This window comes from Rutilus rutilus, assembly GCF_951802725.1.
Source record: "Rutilus rutilus genome assembly, chromosome: 4".
NCBI classification, from domain to species: domain Eukaryota; kingdom Metazoa; phylum Chordata; class Actinopteri; order Cypriniformes; family Leuciscidae; genus Rutilus; species Rutilus rutilus.
In genome coordinates this window covers 1755313-1776055 of record NC_140212.1, presented here as the reverse complement: position 1 = coordinate 1776055, position 20743 = coordinate 1755313, and the positions used below count along the sequence as shown (strand labels likewise).

Genomic DNA, 20743 nt, shown 5'->3' with positions numbered 1-20743 from the left:
ACTGTTGAAGTAATTTACACCACAAACATCAAATATCACAAGCAATAAGCTTCTGACTAAAGTCATGATTAAAACACAGCGATTCTTTAGTGAAACAAAATAAAAAATAGGGTGTGGAGACGTAATAGAAAATGGTACGCATGTCCTCTAGTTTATGGACTCGCATTAAATATAGTCAGCACTATCATCACACTGATGGTGTTATGTTTCCGGTGTGTACAGCTGTGGCGGGAGGCTTTACTGTGTTTGTAACAGAGTCATTAGACCGGAAAACAAACGCTCTTGACACAGACAGGAAGTGAAACTGTGAAACTATGTGGATTTCACCGACCCTGATGTTTCGTGCAGGCTTACTAGTGTGTGTTGAGTCTTTCTGAACACCGAGCCAAGCTCTACACCGAGTGTCGCAGTAGGATGAGATCTGAAATATACTTAAGGTCAATGGGTTATAGGAGGTTTGCAGAACTGCAGAGTTTAACACTCAGAATCGCATCATCAGCATCTGTGACGGTATTCATTTCAATGTGCGAATGCTTAAAAGACAAACCAGCATGATGGTCCAGGCTGGTTTGACTGGTGGACTAATATAATGCGAATGATGCATTTTCACTAGCAGAACTAAACCAGCATCCAAAATATCATACCAACACACAAAACATAATATAATCCAGCCGTCCTGTAACTTAACCTGTACAACACGGCGCTAGCAAAGTCAAGGTCATGGGTTTGATTCCTAGTGAACATTGTAAGCCCTCATAAGTTAGCAGAACTTTAAAAAATGAGGTAATCAGCAGCATTAATTTGCTCAAAGATTAGCTTCATTCCAATCACCAGAAATGTTTTTAATAGTTTTAGTTAACGATAATAACCCTGGCCCTAGTGAAGTACATCACCACCACCACCACCACAACGCCAAGAATGTAACCACAATGAGCCATGACATAAATCCAGGGATTTTTCCAGATGAACAGCAGAACAGCCAGGGAGGAATACGGGCATCTTTTGATATGAAGCTTTGGACCTGTAATCCTCTTACAGCTGAAAGAGCCTTGAATTCCTGGACCTGCAGGAGTAGCTGAGACGAACCTCTAAAACGGCATCAAAACTTTCCATTAATATTGTAAAAGACAACCCGGATCCAAAGCATATGACCCCAGTGACTTCTGGAGTTTGTGTCTGCAGAGAGCTGGGGAAGGGGATTACAGCGATCAGAGAGAATCAGAGATCGGGATTCCTGGATAAACTGTCCTCACTGGCACTGCATACTGTACATGAGACGCATAAAACTTGCCACAACAGACTAATAAAAACATATGCCATCATAATATCCTGCTGCGAGTTTATTGTATGACAGGAATGGAGCGTGATTTAATCGCCACGCCAAACATCTAAAGCGCATTCCCTTAATTCCCACAGGAAATCATGTCTGAATATGGTTATAAAACGCATTCTCTGTCGGCACGGTTTACAACCACACATGACTTGAACAGCAATGTTACAATTTCCTGTGCAGGGACATTGGGGGACGTAAATGACAGGAAGAACAACACATGCCAAAGCTCTGTCTCACACTGCATTACCTCACACTATTGACCAAACAAACGGTCACATGCTCTACAATCTATAGCGCAACAGTGCCCATCTCCTTTTATAGCGGCGTTGGTTCCGGAAATATTCACTTCTCCCATATACTTTTTTTTTTTTAATTAAAAAGTCTTTGTTAAAGAGTTAAAGCCATCACAACACTACAAACTTTGATTTGAAGAAAAAAATCCATTCAAAAATCGGAAGATAAATACAAACGCTCTGTTTAGTTCCTGTCTCTGTAGAGTAATGAAGCCCCTCCTTCTGAAAAGCACACTGTGCTCTGATTGGCCGGCTGGACCAGCGTGTTGTGATTGGTCGAGAGCTTCGCGCGTGTTTGGGAAATGACAGCACCAAAATGACTAACTGGAAATAAACTCAAATTAAAATAAACCAAAATAGCAACATAAAAATAAAAAATAAAAAATAAATTACTAAAATGACCATGAAAACTAATACAAATTTTTAATAAAACTAAAATAAAAACTCCTGGTTTGAATACAGCTCACTTAGATTTATCAAGCAGCTATTGTTTTCCAACAGCTACTTGTAGTATTTTATCTCAAATGTGTTTGTTTGGGAACAGTGTCATTTATCTCTTTGTGCACAAGGACAAAAGCAGATTGGCGTCATCAGCTAATAAATGTGACATGGTAATGCTGGACCAGGTGCTGCTCACACAGATAAAAAAGGGCTGTGTTTCAGTTTCATCTGAATCACATGACAGCGCAGCTCAGCCCATCCCGATGCATTTGGGAAATTTCCATTCCCTGTTTTGCTTTTCTCAAGGTTACGTTCACAGCGATGCACGGCGCGTCTTTCTGCCTCTTTATGTCTTTATAATGCAATGATCACCCACGGCCCGAAAGAGGACATGATGTTACTGTCCTGTTCTCTAGGTAAATGTAAAAAAAAAAAAACGCCCACACTGGGTCAACATTTAAGCCTATTATACCGGACTGTGGATTAACTGTGTCTCTCTTCCTGTTAAATGAGGCCAAAGACATGAACGCCTTGATCAGATGCTTACTGTGACATTAAGTGACGGCTTGATCAGGATTCATCCCGCAGTCTCATTCTGGGAATCTGAGCAGTGCAAGTGGAAGCAGAGATTTAAAGGAACAGTTCACCTAAAAATGATCATTTATGCTACTCAAACTCAAGCATGTTCCCATTGCTCCTCTCCACACAGTTAAAGCTGCAGTCCGTAGCTTTTTTGGGGTTAAAAATTATCCAAAATAATTTGAGCAAGTACATAATCAGCCAGTGTTCAAAACTCTCTGCTTGCCGTAGCTCGACTCAAAACGGTAAGCTTGTAATAATGTTTTTAATTCCAGTGGTACTGGTGGATTTCCGCGGGAAATTCGAGCATGTCTTTGCGTCATTACGTCACATCTGAACACATAAAGAAGAGTCTCGGCTAGTAGGCTATGAGTGTGAGGATGTTGGAGACGGAGATTTATAGCCTTTTCTCACAGCACTTGATATAATTAAACTTATCAATTCGATGGCGGATCCAGAAAGGTTCAATCACCAGGAGATTCACCCGCTGAAAAACGCGAAAGACTTCGGAGAAAAAAACAGACTGCAACCGGGCCGTGCGAAAACAAGGATAGATATCGGAAGGGCATTAAATGTAGTCACGCAATGCTGATGTTAACATTAACAATTTGAGAACAAAGTATAATTTGCACGGTTTGACGTGATATGATAAGCGATCGTTAGATTTAATCGGCGCGATTTACTGCAGTGCTTTTTCCCCTTAACATTAGTTGGGCAGAACAAAAGTGGATGTTACTTAGGCCTACTTGTTTAGACGACATTTTCCGGTGAAAATTCTTATGTTGGTCACACTTCCAAAAAAGTAGAGTCTGTGATTGCGAATGCCAGGATCCACACCGGCGGCGACTGACAGCCACATTCTCCTCAAAACATTGGATTCATCCGCGCTGTGCCGTGCCGAGGCACAACCCACTGTACGTGGGTTGTGCCACGTGGGTTGTTGATAATTCCGCGAATAACTGCAATTGCAGATTTCGAACAGAGATGGCGACAAAGAGGAAAAACTGCAGACTGCAGCTTTAAAGAATGAACAAAAGCACACACACACACACACAAAAAATTGTGCATATTCTAATTTTTTCATAGACAAACATTTCCAGCTAATGAACGATAAAAACATTGACAGCCAATCAGAATCCATCCTGCTTTAATGAGCTCGAGCATTTAAAGCGTGCAGTCGACAAAACTGCAGCACGCTTATAATACACAGAATATCGTCCGCTGGTGTGGATGCTAGTTATCGTTCTTGGAGTGAACTGTCCTTTAGGTTTGTTTTCAGCAGGAATTCTCATCTATTTCAAGCCTTTTGAAGCCACATATTAGGGTTATTTACTTTTTATGTGGTTTAACCATGACCTGAACTCTGACTGGTTTGACGCGGGCCATATACAGCCTTAGAAATTGCATAGCAACACCCTGGCAACCACTTAAGTTGCATTTTGCATAGATAAACATATTTTCTATTAAAAAAAAATTTGTCTGGTGGCATCTTGATATTATCTTTACACCATGTACACCGTTTTGCCCACAACTTCATACATTTAATTAATTTATTATTTAGCGCCATATCCGCATCAATGGCAATATTCATGGCATAATCAAATTTTTAATTAATCATAACACTTCAATGAATGGTATACAATAATTTAGCAATCTTTACAAACAAAACAAAGCAAAATAAATTCTAATATTTTCCAAGGAGAAACTTTTGTAAAAATGTCCATTAATGCAATTTCTGAATAAAAGCATTGCCGAATGTCGTTTACAGAAGGACATTCTGATAAAATACCCAAACAGGCATTCAAATGAAAACAATGGTTAGATAATAACTGGACCACAACGTTCAGATGTTCCTGCCAGTTTCAGTAGATATCAATTAACTAATTAAACACCATCATTTTCAGTTCTGTAACAGTTTGTGTCTAGAAGAACATCTCCAGGTGTTAGTTTCTCCAGGACAGCAACATACACTCAATCATTTACAGTGTAAAAGTACGCTGTGTTCCTCCACGCTTACCGCAAACACAAACAAATATTACACAACGTACATTGCATTTATGGCGATGATGGTCATAATTGTGATTTACTGCAGGAACAGGGAGCAGAGGGAAGATTCTGTGAGTGCCTCAGAACAATGCAGTAATTTTGCACTTACATGTTAGATGTTTGATTGATGTGTTTCATGCATGGGTGCCAAGTGAGGTGTTCAACCCTCTAGCTCAGGTGTGAGTTATTGACATGGCCATCTAATCAGAGGTTAGAAAGTGAGGAGAGAAACTCAGAGAGGTGTACAGTCACAGATCACGTACATGGCAAGACATAAATGATGCCTCGAACCAGTGAAAATACAAATAGGAAGACAGAACACAACAAGCAGGGAGATGAAATGTGGGTGCTACATTTTTTGTTAAAAAGTGAAGTGAAAGTGACATGGTGTTCCATACTCGGAATTTGTGCTGTGCATTTCACCCATCCAAGTACACACACACACACACACGCACACAGAGAGAGAGAGAGAGAGAGAGAGAGAGAGAGAGAGAGCAGTGGGCTGTGGGCAGACATATTTTCTGCGGCGCCCGGGGGCAAACAGTTACATTACAACAACAAAAGCCTTACAAAACACCTCAAAACTTACATTAAAAGAGGAACTTGAGCCATTGGAGACTTAAAGGTGGACTATTTTCACTTGAGACCAACCACACAGAACACTTAGCATTAGCAACCAACGGCCATCAACACTAGGCCGCGTTCACACGGTCATTCACAGTTCGTTAATCACGTGACTACCGCATTCTATAACCTAACTATATACGATAATAACTCTGTTTTTGCTAACTTACAGAGACAGATATATGTGCTGCGTGTCATCTGAAGGTTTTAGATTTAATCACCGTCTTCCATCGGAGTTGCTCCAGTCAGTTTTGATGTGCGAATTTGACGCGGTTTGATTGGACGGACGTGTGTCGCTTCAACTGATATATGACTTTAGTTTGCGGTCATATGGACGTCGCCATCTTTGATATTTACTTAAGTCTTGCTGTTTTAAAATGTACACAAATCTGTTTTTATAAATGTCTGTTATAGATCTTATTGTGAACAACTTATCAGTGGTGGAAGAAGTACACAAATCAAGTGGCCTACTCGAGTAAAAGTACAGACATATATTACTCCAGTAAAATTAAGTAGGCTTCAATTTTGCTTGAGTAAAAAGTTGGCCTACTTGATTTTTAATGCTACTTAAGTATTAAAAGTAAAAATTACTTGCTGATGAATGTTTATTTTACTATTTTATATCCTCCATACTGCTCAAAATACGTATTGTATTATGTTAAAAAAAAATTGTATAGGCCTAAATGGGTCTTCCAGTGAAAACGGCAGACTTCTCTCTGGTTTTGTATGCGGTACTTCTTCTAAATCTCACTCCTGGAAGCTTGCTTAGATCTCAACTTTTCTCAAAATCAAATCAATCGGACGTATACACTGAACAAATATTGGTAACCCAAAAATGATTGAGCATTTTGCATGGATAAACTGATTGGCTTCATCACTGTCTCCTCTCCACCAGTAAGCTGGTGTGTGGTGGGCGTTCTGGCGCAATATGGCTGTCGTCGCATCATCCAAGTGGATGCTGCACATTGGTGGTGGTTGAGGAGATTCCCCCCTTCTATGTAAAGCGCTTTGAGGTCTCAGAAAAAGCGCTATATAAATGTAACGAATTATTATTATTATTATTATTATAAACATATTTTCTTAAAGAGTCTGATGGCATCTTGATATTACCTGTACACCATTCTGTTTTGTCCACAACTATAAAATGGATTTCTTCATGCATTTAATTTATTTATTATTTAACGCTGTATCAACATAAGTGGCTATTCATGGCAAACTCAAGAGTAGGCTTATACATATAAAATAATCATAATTACAATAACACTTCAATGAACGTATACAATAATTTAACAATCTTTACAAACAAAAATAAATAAATAAATAATAATATTTTCCAAGGAGAAACTTTTGTAAAAATGTCCATTGATGCAATTTCTGAATAAAAGCATTTCCGAATGTCTTTTACAGAAGGACATTCTGATAAAATACGCAAACAGGCATTCAAATGAAAACAATGGTTAGATAATAACTGGACCACAACCTTCAGATGTTCCTGCCAGTTTCAGTAGGTATCAATTAACTAATTAAACACCATCATTCTCAGTTCTGTGACAGTTTGTGACTAGAAGAACATCTCCAGGTGTTAGTTTCTCCAGGACAGCAACATACCAAAATACTTGATCACTTACAGTGTAAAAGTACGCTGTGTTTCTGCACGCTAAACGCAAACACAAACAAATATTACACAACGTACATTCTAGAGTTGGGCGATATATCTCATGACATTGTTAGGCGCATCTCGTCAGTAAAGCCGGTTCCTTGATTAGTAGTAAATCGCCATCACCTGCTTTCAGATGGAGCGGCATTTACTACACAGAGCCGTAGTTCACTGACAAGCTGAGCCATATCGCATTAATATAGCCTGTATGACATAGGCTGTACGCTGGGGAAAAAATGGTAACCAAAAAATTATAATTGGTTTGTCATAAATATGACAAAAATATTGCTGAATCACCCTATATGCATTCATTTATTCCAACAAAATTTTAATTTTTAATGGGTTAAATCAAGTAAAAAACAATAACCTTTAAGGTAACAATTACCACAGTGTAGCATGAGTTTTGCACCAGCAAGAACAGCAAAAAAAAGTACATTTATTGTGAAAATAGTGTGCAAACTACCTAAATACCCAATTACAAATAGTTAGTTCAAAGTCACAGACAGATTAATAAACAGATGCATCTTGAAATGACATTCAGCTTCATTCAAGAGTTCCTGAGTCAACCTGACATGGCCGCCTGCTGGTCACGTGACCTGCGCTCTTAGGTGAAGCATTGAGAGCATGTGTCACACAGAGAACTGTAAGCAGAGTGTGTGTGTGTGTGTGTGTGTGTGTGTGTGTGTGTGTGAGAGAAAGAGAGAGAGAGAGAGAGAGAGAGAGAGCGTGACAGTGCAAGCTTCCCTCATGCATGATGTTGTGTGTGGGGTTAAAATCACCTTAGTCATAGTGATTAACATAGTATTGATAATTAATAATTGATTCTCTTTTGCTTCAGGATACAGCTTTTACACTGGACGTCAAGGTGTGACGCAACACAGTAACGTTATTAATACAAAAGTCAACAAAAACACCCTACAAATCAAACACAGAAATCTATTCATATCTTCACATATAGTGGTGAACGGAAACTACACACAAAATATTTGTGCACTCCCATTTTCTCCAATGGCAAAGAAAATATTTTTTATACAATTTTTATTTAATGCAAAGGTAATAAAATACAAAGTAAAAAAGATGTACATAAAATAAAGATTATTGGAGAAAAGACAATTTTAGTCTACTTTAAAATGTCATGTGTAATTCAGTGTGTTATTTGCCGTCTCTTTGTAACTCTTGAATTTGTTCATTCAAATTCTGACTTTTTTTTCTCAAATTTTTAAGAATGAATTTATAAAAACAATCTTTTACCACGTCATCACAGTCTATGAAAAGCTTCCATATGGAAAATAACCGTGATATTGGCAGTGTTGTTTTCTAGTCTCTGGACATTTCTCCTCACTCCGCGTGTGTATTGAGTGTGTGTGGGTCATTTTCTGTGAGCTTGTACACACATGTCCTCTGACACGCCCTGGAAATGGAGGAAACACAATCCTCACATGACCTCATCGGACTCAACACTATATCTACAGCAGATTCCCTGGGGATCGGGATTTGTTGGGTCATTTGTGATGTAAATTAAGCTTTGGCACAGTTAACCCCTTAAATACATTAATGTTTCTCCTATATCATTATTACATATTCGGGTCTTTAGTGACCCGGATCTATAACTATTAACTAATGCGGATTAATCTCTAAATGCAGTAATAAACTCTCCTGATATTTTAATAACAGTGAGAAAACAATCAAAATAAAGCGTATTTCGTGACCTTTTGGAACTCAGAAGGGTTAAATTTGAGCAGATCCTTTTCTGACCGTCGTGACTATTATCGTCAGAGCTCATCGATAACGAGTAAATCGATAATACTTCTGATAGTATACTTGATGTGTGTATTGAATTGCACTTATTGAGTCATCAGAGATTCAATTATTGTTGCATAAAAAAAAAAAAAAACACTAGCGACTTTTTACAACAACAACAACAAAAAATGATCAGAAAACAGAAATTCTTTTCTCATTTCAGTTGTTATAATGAATAGATTGAGGAATACTATGAAGGTTGATGTCTATAATGACCTCGTCCCGGGTGGATAAAGACCCGAGGCGAGCGTTTAAGGGTTAATGTGTGCCAGTCGCACTACAGTGACTCATCAAATATGATTAAAGCACAACTCACTCTCTGCATGAGCAAACTAACTTATCACAGATCACATTCATTCCACTTGTGAAAAAATGCCATTTCGCTTGACTAATCACCTTAGGTGTGGTTTTAACCAGGCATCACTTTACAGGCCTCAGAGCTTCCTCTCTGATGATTATAGCATTAATAAAGGGATTGAGTGAAGATAATAGAGGTTAATGATGTCTTTTTGCTGGTCATTGTAGGGTTGGGTGCTACTTTAATAGGACTTATCAAAAAAAGTGCTACTTCCAAATGTGAATCTGCCCATGAAATGCCACACTTTCCTTTCCTGTGTTGGGAAATGTGTTGGTATGTCTCCATGGGACATCAAGGCTCTTCCAGGACACTGCTGCTTGTTCAGACAGGCTTTGTAGGACGTCCCATAGGAATGACCCTAAGAATTCCCTGAATGAGGGCGTTGCCAATCTAGACAGTGTTTAATTGGATAAAAATGCATGTTTATGTGTGTTTGTGTGTGTGTGTGTGTGAGAGAGAGTTATGACTCAGCAGTATCTCAAAAACTTGATTCTTGCTGACTTTCCACACTGTTGTGATGCTGAGATGTTAGAAACGCACAGAACTGCATTTCTACTCAGTTTTTAGCTTCAATAGAGGATCTTTTCTGTCATAATGAACAACGTTATTATGATCCACAGACGATCCTGGTGTTTTCTCAGTCTTGTGGGATTTAGGAGAGTCTGTAGATGTTCTAATACTGCAGTAAATTATATTATCAATCAACAGAGACAAACACCATTATGCCTTATAAGACATAATAAAAGACATTCTTTACATTATTAGAACTTTCTCGCTCACATTCTCTTCCTCAGTGTTTAGTTTTTCAACAAGCCACTCCTTTACATTCCTAAAAATATTCAAATGCTGGCTGTTTTCACTCAGGTCCTCTTTGGAGAGCCAAACAGAGCTCTCAGTGATCTGACATGCAGATCACAAACTCAATATTGTGCATTTTTCTCCTGTCTCCATAACACAGATTTCATAGGTTTATGTGTTGAATATGTTTGTTGTGTAACGTGTGCCGGATTAACCCAGTCAAATTCCTCAAACGTCTCTGAAATGTTGGTTCACATGTGACAGAAAAAGCTGTAGATCTCACTGACATGAGCTGCTTGTTCGGTAGATTGATTGCATAGTGATTTCATTACATGCATGTCCAAAAAAATTCATTTTTCACAATACATCTCTAAATATTTTAAATAAAATTATGTATTTGAATAAAATGAGTTTGAGAAATGAGAATTTGTGCATATATCTGTATATATATGTGTGTGTGTGTGTGTGTATAAATATATATAATATATATAGTCACTATTCAGCTCAGTTCAGTTCAATAAATGTGTAAAGTTCATTCATTTTGAAAGAAGTTGAGTTCAGCTGAAGACAGTAGTGTCATTATTCAGCTCAGATAGTGTCAGAGTTAAACTGATAATGCTGGATATTAAGTGTCTGTTTTGACTCAAACGAGCTTCATTCTGATGATGTTCAGTGACTACAGACTGTGAAAGCGTCAGTCAGAGGTGTGTGATGATCGGCCAGATGTGCGTGTGCGGTGGTCTTACGTAACCAGCTGTTGACACGATTCATGCTGAGACAGTGACCTGCATCCTGCCTGAGAACACACACACACACACACACGGTTTTCTACCTATTCTCTCATTGTGAGGACATTCTGACACGCTGGCATATTCTGTCCCCTACTCTAACCCGACCCATAAACCTATACCCATCACACACAACTTTCTGCATTATTAATAAAACATTTAGTATGCTTTTTAGCCATTTTTTAATACAAGGACTCGTTTTCCTTGTATCAGTGTAAAACCAATGTCATTATACAAATTATATGTCATCATAAATCATATAAACATGCACACACTCCCTCTCTCTCTCACACACACACAGAAATATGACTCAACATGGGCTATTAAAATAATAAATTAAATGATATTATTTTAATGAAATGTTGCCTTCATGATAATCAAGTTCCACTACTGTAATTATACAAATATAACCATTTATACAATGCATTTATGAACATTTTAGTGAGCGATGCATTATATTCTGTTCTCGTTAGCATAATTTATTTGTGATATTTTCTTTCAACAGAACTACACTTTCTCCGTCAGTGAAAACACAAAGAGTGACGTCGTTTCACATTTCTTTATTTTTCATGTTACATAATATGGAAACAGCTTCAGTGATACAAAAAAATCCCGCAGTGACGTGGCAGCTCATGATTGGCCAAGCCGCAGGAGGTCGCAGCCGATTGGCTGTCGTTGGCTCAGCGTTTGTTTACGATGGCGGTTTGTGAGCGGACGAGGTTTCGCCTCATTTCTCACGACTGTTCCTCTACAGCCAGAGAAATACTGGGATACTGAGTTCATTTCACATTACCAAAATACATGTAAACTGTTACAGTTCGTACATTCAATTTTTCCTGAAGGAAGCGACAGGCACAGAGCTGTAGACGAGCAGTCCGACTGCAGTGTTCAGGAACACTTAACATCCATTTCATGTTGACTTTAAAACACATAACTCTCTCTCTTACCAACATGTTTGATACATGGTTTGCAGAAGTAAACGGTGGAAGAGAAATACTGCACAATCTGGTGCTTTCAAATGTTAAACGTGACCAAACGCTCATCTTTGAGTCTCTCTGTATCATTTCAGCTGATAACTAATCAAGTAACATACAAAAAAAAAAAAAAAAAAAAAAATTAATAATAATACGCAACTCCATTTTTCGGTTCGTCATAAAAACCACGGAGAGGGAAAAATAGAAATACAATGGCTTTTCTACAAATTTACAAAAGAAAGAGGCATGATGGCACCAACATCTAAAAATATAATACTAAAACTCTACCGGTGAACATCTGATGTGTCGTCCCTTCCGAAAAGAAAAACACTATTTACAAAGCATATACAAATGTCCAAAAAGACCATGTTTATGATTTAAAACATGCAAAAATATCATACCATTTCATTTGAAATATTTGCGTTATGAGTAAGTAGATCACCAACGGATCTTTAAATATTGTCCACTTTGGCTGAACCGGCGCACGCAGAGACCCGTTTCAGCACGGATGGAGACGGAGACGCGACTGTCTCGGTTCTGTAAACGTCGTTGGTTTTCTCCAGCAAGGCAGTGTCGTCAGATGAAGCACGGAAAGATGGAAAAGGCACAATCTCGGATTGACAGTACAAGCTTATTTGCTCACGTTCTGTTAAAGAGGACCTTGTTATGCTCTTTTACAAAGTCCTGATGTTGTTGTTTCTCTACTAGAACAGGTTTTCCTGTGTGAATGTTGATTATTCTCCTCATATTCTCCATTGTTGCGGCTCCTCTCTTCCCAGTCTGTCAGTAACGCTCTGTTTAGTTCCTGTCTCTATGAAGCCCCTCCTTCTGAAAGCACACTGTGCTCTGATTCGTCAGCTGGAGCAGTGTGTCGTGATTGGTCGAGCGCTTCGAGTGTGTTTGGGAAATGTCCCGCCCCTTACCATAACCGCCAGTTTCAACACACTACTAACTAACTCAACCAGGCCCCGCCCCTTTATTCTGCACATTAATTATTTAAATGAGGAATATTGTGACGTGTTCGTTCCCGGAAGAAACTCAAGACTACAATGGAGGCGTTTCAGGAGTTCAGAAACACTGATATAGAGATTAACTCTCTTTTTCATGCTCAAACAGCAACATTACACACTGAAGAGAGATGAACTGAACATGTAATAAAAGCAGAACAGGTCCTCTTTAACATCAGGTCAGGGCCTGCGCGTGATTTCACTGTAATTAATGAGTCAGAGGCCACAAACGTCTGCAGATTCTCATGAAAACGCTGCACTGCCCCTTTGGTGTGGCATTCAAACATCTCATCTTCATTTGAAAAATGCGATGGGAAAGAGCGAGCGAGGAGACGGAGAGTGCAAGACTGAGATTCTTCATGAGACCCAACACTCAGTTCACGGAGATTAAAGACTCTAAAATCCTCGAAACGAAGAGAATCGGGTCAGAAATCTCATCACGGTCTGGTTCGGCTGTGCGGATCTGGTTTGTGCATCAGTTGGAAGGAAAAAGTTGAGGAAAAAGCGGAGCATAAACCTCTTCATTTTGGTACAAAAATTTGATAATTGGACCTTTTTCCCCTCTCTCAAAGAGGAAATATAATTCAAACAATAATATTGAATGAATAGTTCGCTCAAAAATGAAAATCATCATCTTTTACTTGCCTTCAAGTGTTTTGTATCAAGGTTTTTGCCAGATTTTCCTCACAAAACATGAGGAGAAAATGACTGAAGTTTCATTTTTTGAGTGAGCTATTCAACAAACTAACTATCAGTGACCAATAAAGTCATCTAATGAAGGCAAACGTGATTATGAAAACTTTGTTGGCATGTCTTGATAAAAATCCAGAAGTGCTTATTTGATGAACCAATCTCTCTCTCTCTCCATCTTTCACATTCACAAAGAGCGACGGACCGTCTTCTCCATGAGTTCATCTTCACATCTTTCTGAGAACACAGAGATCCGAGTGCTGAGAAAACACACAGGAGAACTTAAAACAACAAGCGAGGGCTGTGAGAGGGAGAGAGAGGTGTGTGTTCTGAGATGATCTCCGGGATGACGAGGGCTTCAGGGTTAGTGAGCGCCTTTAGAGCCGGGCGGGTTGTGGATCCAGTCCAAGGTGATCAGAGTCAAACTGATGAACATGAAGAACACGCCAAACACCAGGAAAATGGCTGCCTGTAGATCATATAATAATGTAATGTAATATGCTGATCATGAGGAGGATGCAAAAAAGTTTTTAGAATATAACAAACCACAATACATACACACACACACACACATATACATATAATATGGTATGAAAAAAATAAAATCATTTATGATTTATGAATATCATAATATATAAAAATATAAAACATATCTACATTTTTATATATATATATTTTCTGGTGGTTGGCTTCATCATATAATATAATTATGTGCATAATATAGTATAAGAAATATAATATATTAAGATGCAAACCACCATAAATAAATAAATAAATATTTTTTTATTTTTATATTATATAATATTATGATATAGCACAGACACCAAATCATACATATAATATTTTGTGTACGTACAGATATTTTCTGCGGAGATCTGAGCGGTATACTCTTGACGAGCCGCAGGTAGAACGCCGCGGGGAGGATGAAGATGAGCATGGTGGCCGCAGACGAGCCTGCAGGAGGAAGAGCGGGACATATCACACGTGTGTCACAGTTTCATCCGCTAACAAGAGCTGTCTGGAGAACCACTGACCGATGAAGCCGAAGATGTCTCGGATGGTGGGCACGAAGATCACCAGGAGGTTGTTGAAGGCCAGAATAGCAGCAGCGATGAGGAAGTGTCGTATCCAGCTGAACTCTTTCTCTGCGAAACACAGCGTGGTGACCGACGAGCGAATCTGCAGACACACACACACAAACCAGTCATTAAAAAAATATATCAAATCACACAATTTATTTTACAATACTGTGGGCAAAAAGGGATATAAACACATTTATATAGATTAAAAGATGTAAAAAAACAAACAAATTATATAATATAAAAATAGAAATTGTTAACTAAACATTAGATGTAAAAATTTTTTTTATACATTTGTATTATATTAATACAAATAATTCATTATATTTACAATAAATGTAAAAAAATATATAATTATTTTTAATATAATACAAATATATAAAAATGATTTTTACATCTAATGTTTAGTTAACAATTTCTATTTTCATATTATATAATTTTTTATGTTTTTTATATAGATAGATAGATAGTGAAAAGTATCAATATAACATTTAAAAAAATCTATATATTTTTTAAGAATTATTGAAATATTTGTAATATTTGTTATATAAATATTTGTATAAACATTTTTATATATTTGTATTATATTATATATTTTTTACATTTATTGTATGTAAATAAAGTGTAAAAAACATTTGTTATAAATGTATGTGTATATATATATATATATAGTGAAAAGTATAAATATAACGTTTAAAAAAATATCGATATATTTTTTTAGAATTATATAAATATTTTTTAACATTAACTTTTGTATGGATGCAAGTAGCAATTGTGTGTATGAACTATAATCTCAAATGTAACTAGATGATGTGGCCATTTTTTGTTGTTGCAATAAATATAGTTCTAGACAAGGATAAAATACATAATATTTATATTCAACGCCTGAAACGCTAAATCTGCACAGACGCCACATGAAATTACACTCCAGAACAACCGTCCGGCGGCTTTACAGACGATCCCAGACAAATGAAAAGAAAACAACTTCATATATGAGCACGCTTTTCTATTTAGATTTAATGGAATTCCTTTGAGAACTAATATTACGGTTATGAACTCACACACACACACACACACACACACACACACACACACAGAAGTCAGTCTGAATGGACCCGGAGCAGGTGAGTGAATGATCTGAGCGCAGGTCACAGGACCTGAACTGATCCGCTCAGAGCATGAGAACCAGCTCACACTGGGGCAAAGTTCATCACACACACACACATGTGGGCGGGGCCAGAGACAGGATTACTAGTGTAACGTGTGGTAGAGTTGCATCAGCCAACAGCAGCAGAAGCGTCTGACTGACACGGATCACTTAAAAACACCTGAACTTTCCCCTAAAAACATACGATTTCAGCGAATCCACTGAAAACTGATCAGATGAACCTCCAGTGAAGGACAAAAACTGCAATGAGAATTCTTTAGAGCCAATGAAACCAAGTTTTGTTGCTTTTAGTGTATGCTGCGCTCACCTATACACTGGTACTACTGACATTAAATACAAAACTAAACGTAGCGTTCCTGTAAACACACCTGCATCTGACCAGCAAAGACAGGAGCGTCTCACAATGAAGAACTCAGAGTTGCATCTACAATGCATTAAAAAATAAAATAATGTTTTGTCTTGTTATATATGTCAGTGCAAATATCTAAACGTTCTTAAAGCAAAATACATTTACAAGAAACAGATACACTATTGAGAAGCACAATTAAGTGAGTTTATACTTAAAACTAGAAAGAGAAATCTGCCAGTGGGGTCAGAAATGTAAACTTAAAGCAGAACTCGGCAACTCTAGCGAACTCTAGTCACTTCTTCGCTGATTTTCCCTTTTGTTGTCACATGTTTTCCCCACGAGCTCCCCCTACAGCTGTGGGGGGGCGTATATTTCACAACACGGTCGTAAAAACTCACTTGCGGCCCCTCCTCCCCCTCTCTACCGCTGCTCATGTGCGTTTGTTTTGATCAGAGCAAGCCAACTGTATCGTGTGGAGCTATGTCTACCGAGGTGGGTAATCTGGTAATACATCATACATGCGTGTTTGTGTCGAATTGCCGTAAAGCAATTCGTGTTTCGCGCTCGTTCTCGTTCTCGCTTCTCACGAGACTTCCAATATCTATCTTGCCGAGATGGTAGTCCCCAAGTTGCAAGGTTGGTTTTCCGCCTGGGAACGCTGGGGGGAGCGGGGAAAGTCACCAATATCACCAGAACAGGTTGTTTAACCATCCAAATGATTTCTAGACAGTTTTATTAAGTTAAAAAAAGTTACCAAGTTCTGCTTTAAGTCAAAGAGAAAACTTGCTTCTCAAGTAAATGCATCTTGATTTAATGAAGTTTATGTATTGTACTAAAAAAATACAATTTATATAAAAAACTATATATTTAAGATTAATACAAGACAAAAAATCTAAAATAAATTCAGGTGAAACTGTGCAATCAAGTAAAATATGTTTAACTATATATATATATATATATAAAAATGTAACAAAGCATAAAAAAAATATTAAAAAGTGCATCAAAATATATTTAAAATAGTAATATTAAAATATATAGTGTATTAATATATTAAAGTGAAAAAAATTATACATACAAAAACATAGCATTTTAAAATCAATATATATATAAAAAAAAAAATTATACAATAAATGTTGCATGGATACAAGTAGCAAATATATGTATGAACTATAACTGCAAAAATAACTAGATGTGGGTTGTTGTTGTAATAAATATGATGCTAGACAGGGATAATATACACACACACACACACACACACACACCTGAGACGACGCTGATTAATGGAGTTCTCAGTTCTGGTTTAATATACTGTAAAGTCTCGAAGTAACACATGGTTCAGGAAGCAGACGGAGCGAGTTGCGTAACCGTCTCAGATCAGAAGCCCTCCGAGAGACACTGCTCTGTGACTCTAACACGAAGCCGAGGTTTCTCGCCGGCACCAGCGTGCCACATTTCTGTCTGACTGCTCAAAGCGTTCGGCTCGACGTGTGAATATTCCCCGCGCCCCTCCGGCTCGTGTCTGAGAGTCACTGCGAGGACGAGGACAGCGGCAGACGCTCTCTCACGCCGGCTTCAGATTACACCATTCCAGCACCATCCGCTTGACGGAGGGAGTCGTGGGGATTCGGGAACGACAACGGGCGTCGGGACGCAAGATCGCTTCATCTCGTAGTGTGTGTGTGTGTGTGTCAGTGGACGACAATCTGCGATGCTTCACGACATCTCCATAAAAAGACTAGCATGTTTAAACAAATGTTTCGGTCCTCCACGTCCTTCCGTCAAGAGTGAGTGAGTGAGTGTGTATATATATGTATGTATGTGTGTGTGTGTGTGTGTGTGTAAGTGAGCGCGAGTGAGTGTGTTTGTGTGAGTGATTGTGCGTGTGTACGAATGAGTGTGTGTGTGTGTGTGTGTGCGCGCGCGCGCAAGTGAGTGCGTGTGTGTATGTATGTGAGTGAGTGTGATAGTGTGAGTGATTGTGCGTGTGTAAGAATGAGTGTGTGTGTGCGCGCGAGTGAGTGAGTGCGTGTGTGTATGTATGTGAGTGAGTGTGATAGTGTGAGTGATTGTGCGTGTGTAAGAATGAGTGTGTGTGTGCGCGCGCGCGCGCAAGTGAGTGCGTGTGTGTATGTATGTGAGTGAGTGTGATAGTGTGAGTGATTGTGCGTGTGTAAGAATGAGTGTGTGTGTGCGCGCGAGTGAGTGAGTACGTGTGTGTATGTATGTGAGTGAGTGTGATAGTGTGAGTGATTGTGCGTGTGTAAGAATGAGTGTGTGTGCGCGCGCGCGCGCAAGTGAGTGCGTGTGTGTATGTATGTGAGTGAGTGTGATAGTGTGAGTGATTGTGCGTGTGTAAGAATGAGTGTGTGTGTGCGCGCGAGTGAGTGAGTGCGTATGTATGTGTGCGACTGAGTGAGTGTGTGTGTGCATGCGAGTGAGTGTGATTGTGTGAGTGATTGTGCGAATGTGCGAGTATGTGTGTGTGTGTGCGTGCGCGAGTGAGTGAGTGTGTGTGCGAGTGAGTGTGTTTGTTTGTGTGTGTGTGCGAGTGAGTGTGTTTGTGTGAGTGATTGTGCATGTGTATGAATGAGTGTGTGTGTGTGTGTGTGTGCGCAAGTGAGTGCGTGTGTATGTATGTGTGCGAGTGAGTGTGAGTGAGGGTGTTTGTGTGAGTGATTGTGCATGTGTATGTATGAATGAGTGTGTGTGTGTGTGTGTGCGCAAGTGAGTGCGTGTGTATGTACGTGTGCGAGTGAGTGTGAGTGAGGGTGTTTGTGTGAGTGATTGTGCATGTGTATGAATGAGTGTGTGTGTGTGTGCGCGCAAGTGAGTGCGTGTGTATGTATGTGTGCGAGTGAGTGTGAGTGAGGGTGTTTGTGTGAGTGATTGTGCATGTGTATGAATGAGTGTGTGTGTGTGCGCGCGCAAGTGAGTGCGTGTGTATGTATGTGTGCGAGTGAGTGTGAGTGAGGGTGTTTGTGTGAGTGATTGTGCATGTGTATGAATGAGTGTGTGTGTGTGTGTGTGTGTGCGCGTGCAAGTGAGTGTATGTATGTATGTATGTGTGCGAGTGAGTGTGAGTGATTGTGTGTGCGAGTGTGTGTGTGTGTGTGTGTGTGTGTGTGTGTGTGTGTGTGTGTGAGAAAGTGAGTGAGTGAGTGTCTGCAATTGAGTGCGTGTGTGTGGGCCCGCGAGTGAGTGAGTGAGTGAGTGAGTGAGTGAGTGAGTGAGTGAGTGAGTTTGTGTGTGTGTGTGTGTGTGTGTGTCTGCGATTGAGTGCGTGTGTGTGGGCCCGCGAGTGAGTGAGTGAGTGAGTGTGTTTGTGTGTGTGTGTGTCTGCGAGCGAGTGTGTGTGTGAGAGACGGCACATTTATAGAAGTGACATTTTATGTTACAAAAGATTCTGTTTCAAATAAATGCTGTTCTTTTGAACTTTCTATTCATCAAAGAATCCTGAACAATAAAATGTATGACGGTTTCCACAAAAATATGAAGCAGCGAAACCGTTTTCAACACTGATAATAATCATAAATGTTTCTTGAGCATCAAATCATCATATTAGAGTGATCTCTGAAGGATCATGTGACACTGAAGACTGGAGTAATGATGCTGAACATTCAGCTTTGATCACAGGAATAAAATACATTTGACCATATTTTCAAATTAAAAACAGCTATCATAAATTTTAATAATATTTCACTATTTTTACTGTATTTTCGATCGAATAAATGTTATGCACAGCCTAGCTGAGCATAAGAGAAAAATCTTACTGACACCAAACTTTTGGACATAAGTGTATATAATTAAATGCCGCTCTAAATCGCTGGTTTCAATGCAGTGTTATTAGTTATAATAGTATATATAGAAATATAACAGTGTATATTTACATGTTCAAGTTCAAATCATACTGAGGTCATTGTTTTTTGTGCCACTTCTGCTTTATTTTTCCTTTTTTTTAAAGACTATAATCTAAGAAATGTCTGAAAGATATAGGCTCTAAATAGCTTCAGTGTAGTTGTGTGCCTGTTGTTAGTTGTGTAGAGAACTACACTTTCAGCCTCAGTGTTGTTTAATTACTGTCAGAGAGCAGCTTAACTCGCTAGCTTCAAAGAAACGGCTCTGAGAATAGTTCCTGAGCTCACAAACCCAGAGGAAGTTACAGAGATCAGTCACCGGCCACAAACCAGATCGAGGTGAGAAACGCTGCAGAACAACAACACACACACCACGCGTGCGGGTTCTGGAGGAGAACCAGCGCAGCCGCTACAACACACACCAATACACACCCCAATACAGTCTGTGTGGAGCTGAAGCACCAGACGTGATCATGTGACTGAAGCTCATTGACCCTAATAGGCCCTGACGTGACCTTTGAACCCGGGCTGCACTGACCCCACATTAATCACAGTGTCGTTTGTCAATTAAAGCACCTCAAGCCTACAGACTTTAGAAATAATACAATCATATTTAAAAAAATATATAAATATTAAAAAATATATCATTAGTTTAAATATAAATGTGTGTAAATTTTTTTTTAAATATTGAAAATATATAAATATATTAAATTATCAAAAATATATTAAAATAGAATATATTATTCACATTTAAATGATAAAAGTTAAATATAACATCTATTGTATAATTAAAAATAATATATTACCATATTTTAAAAAGAATATATATATATATATATATATATATATATATATATATATATATATATATATATAAAAGATTATAATAAAATTATTATAACAAT

At 38.5% G+C, this 20743-nt stretch overlaps 1 protein-coding gene across 2 annotated transcripts in view; it reads right to left on the bottom strand.

Annotated features, from left to right (window-relative positions):
* Positions 1-11262: 11262 nt before the first annotated feature.
* slc38a4 (solute carrier family 38 member 4) overlaps positions 11263-20743 on the bottom strand; it is a 32730-nt gene continuing 23249 nt past the window's right edge. For both annotated transcript variants that reach the window (XM_084407259.1, XM_084407258.1), the window contains exons 14-16: positions 14423-14567; positions 14245-14342; positions 11263-13857 (exon numbers count right to left, since the gene is read on the bottom strand). In XM_084407259.1, the coding sequence (XP_084263385.1) occupies positions 13753-13857; positions 14245-14342; positions 14423-14567 (348 nt within the window). In that variant the 3' untranslated portion in view covers positions 11263-13752. The remainder of the gene's footprint in view (positions 13858-14244; positions 14343-14422; positions 14568-20743) is intronic.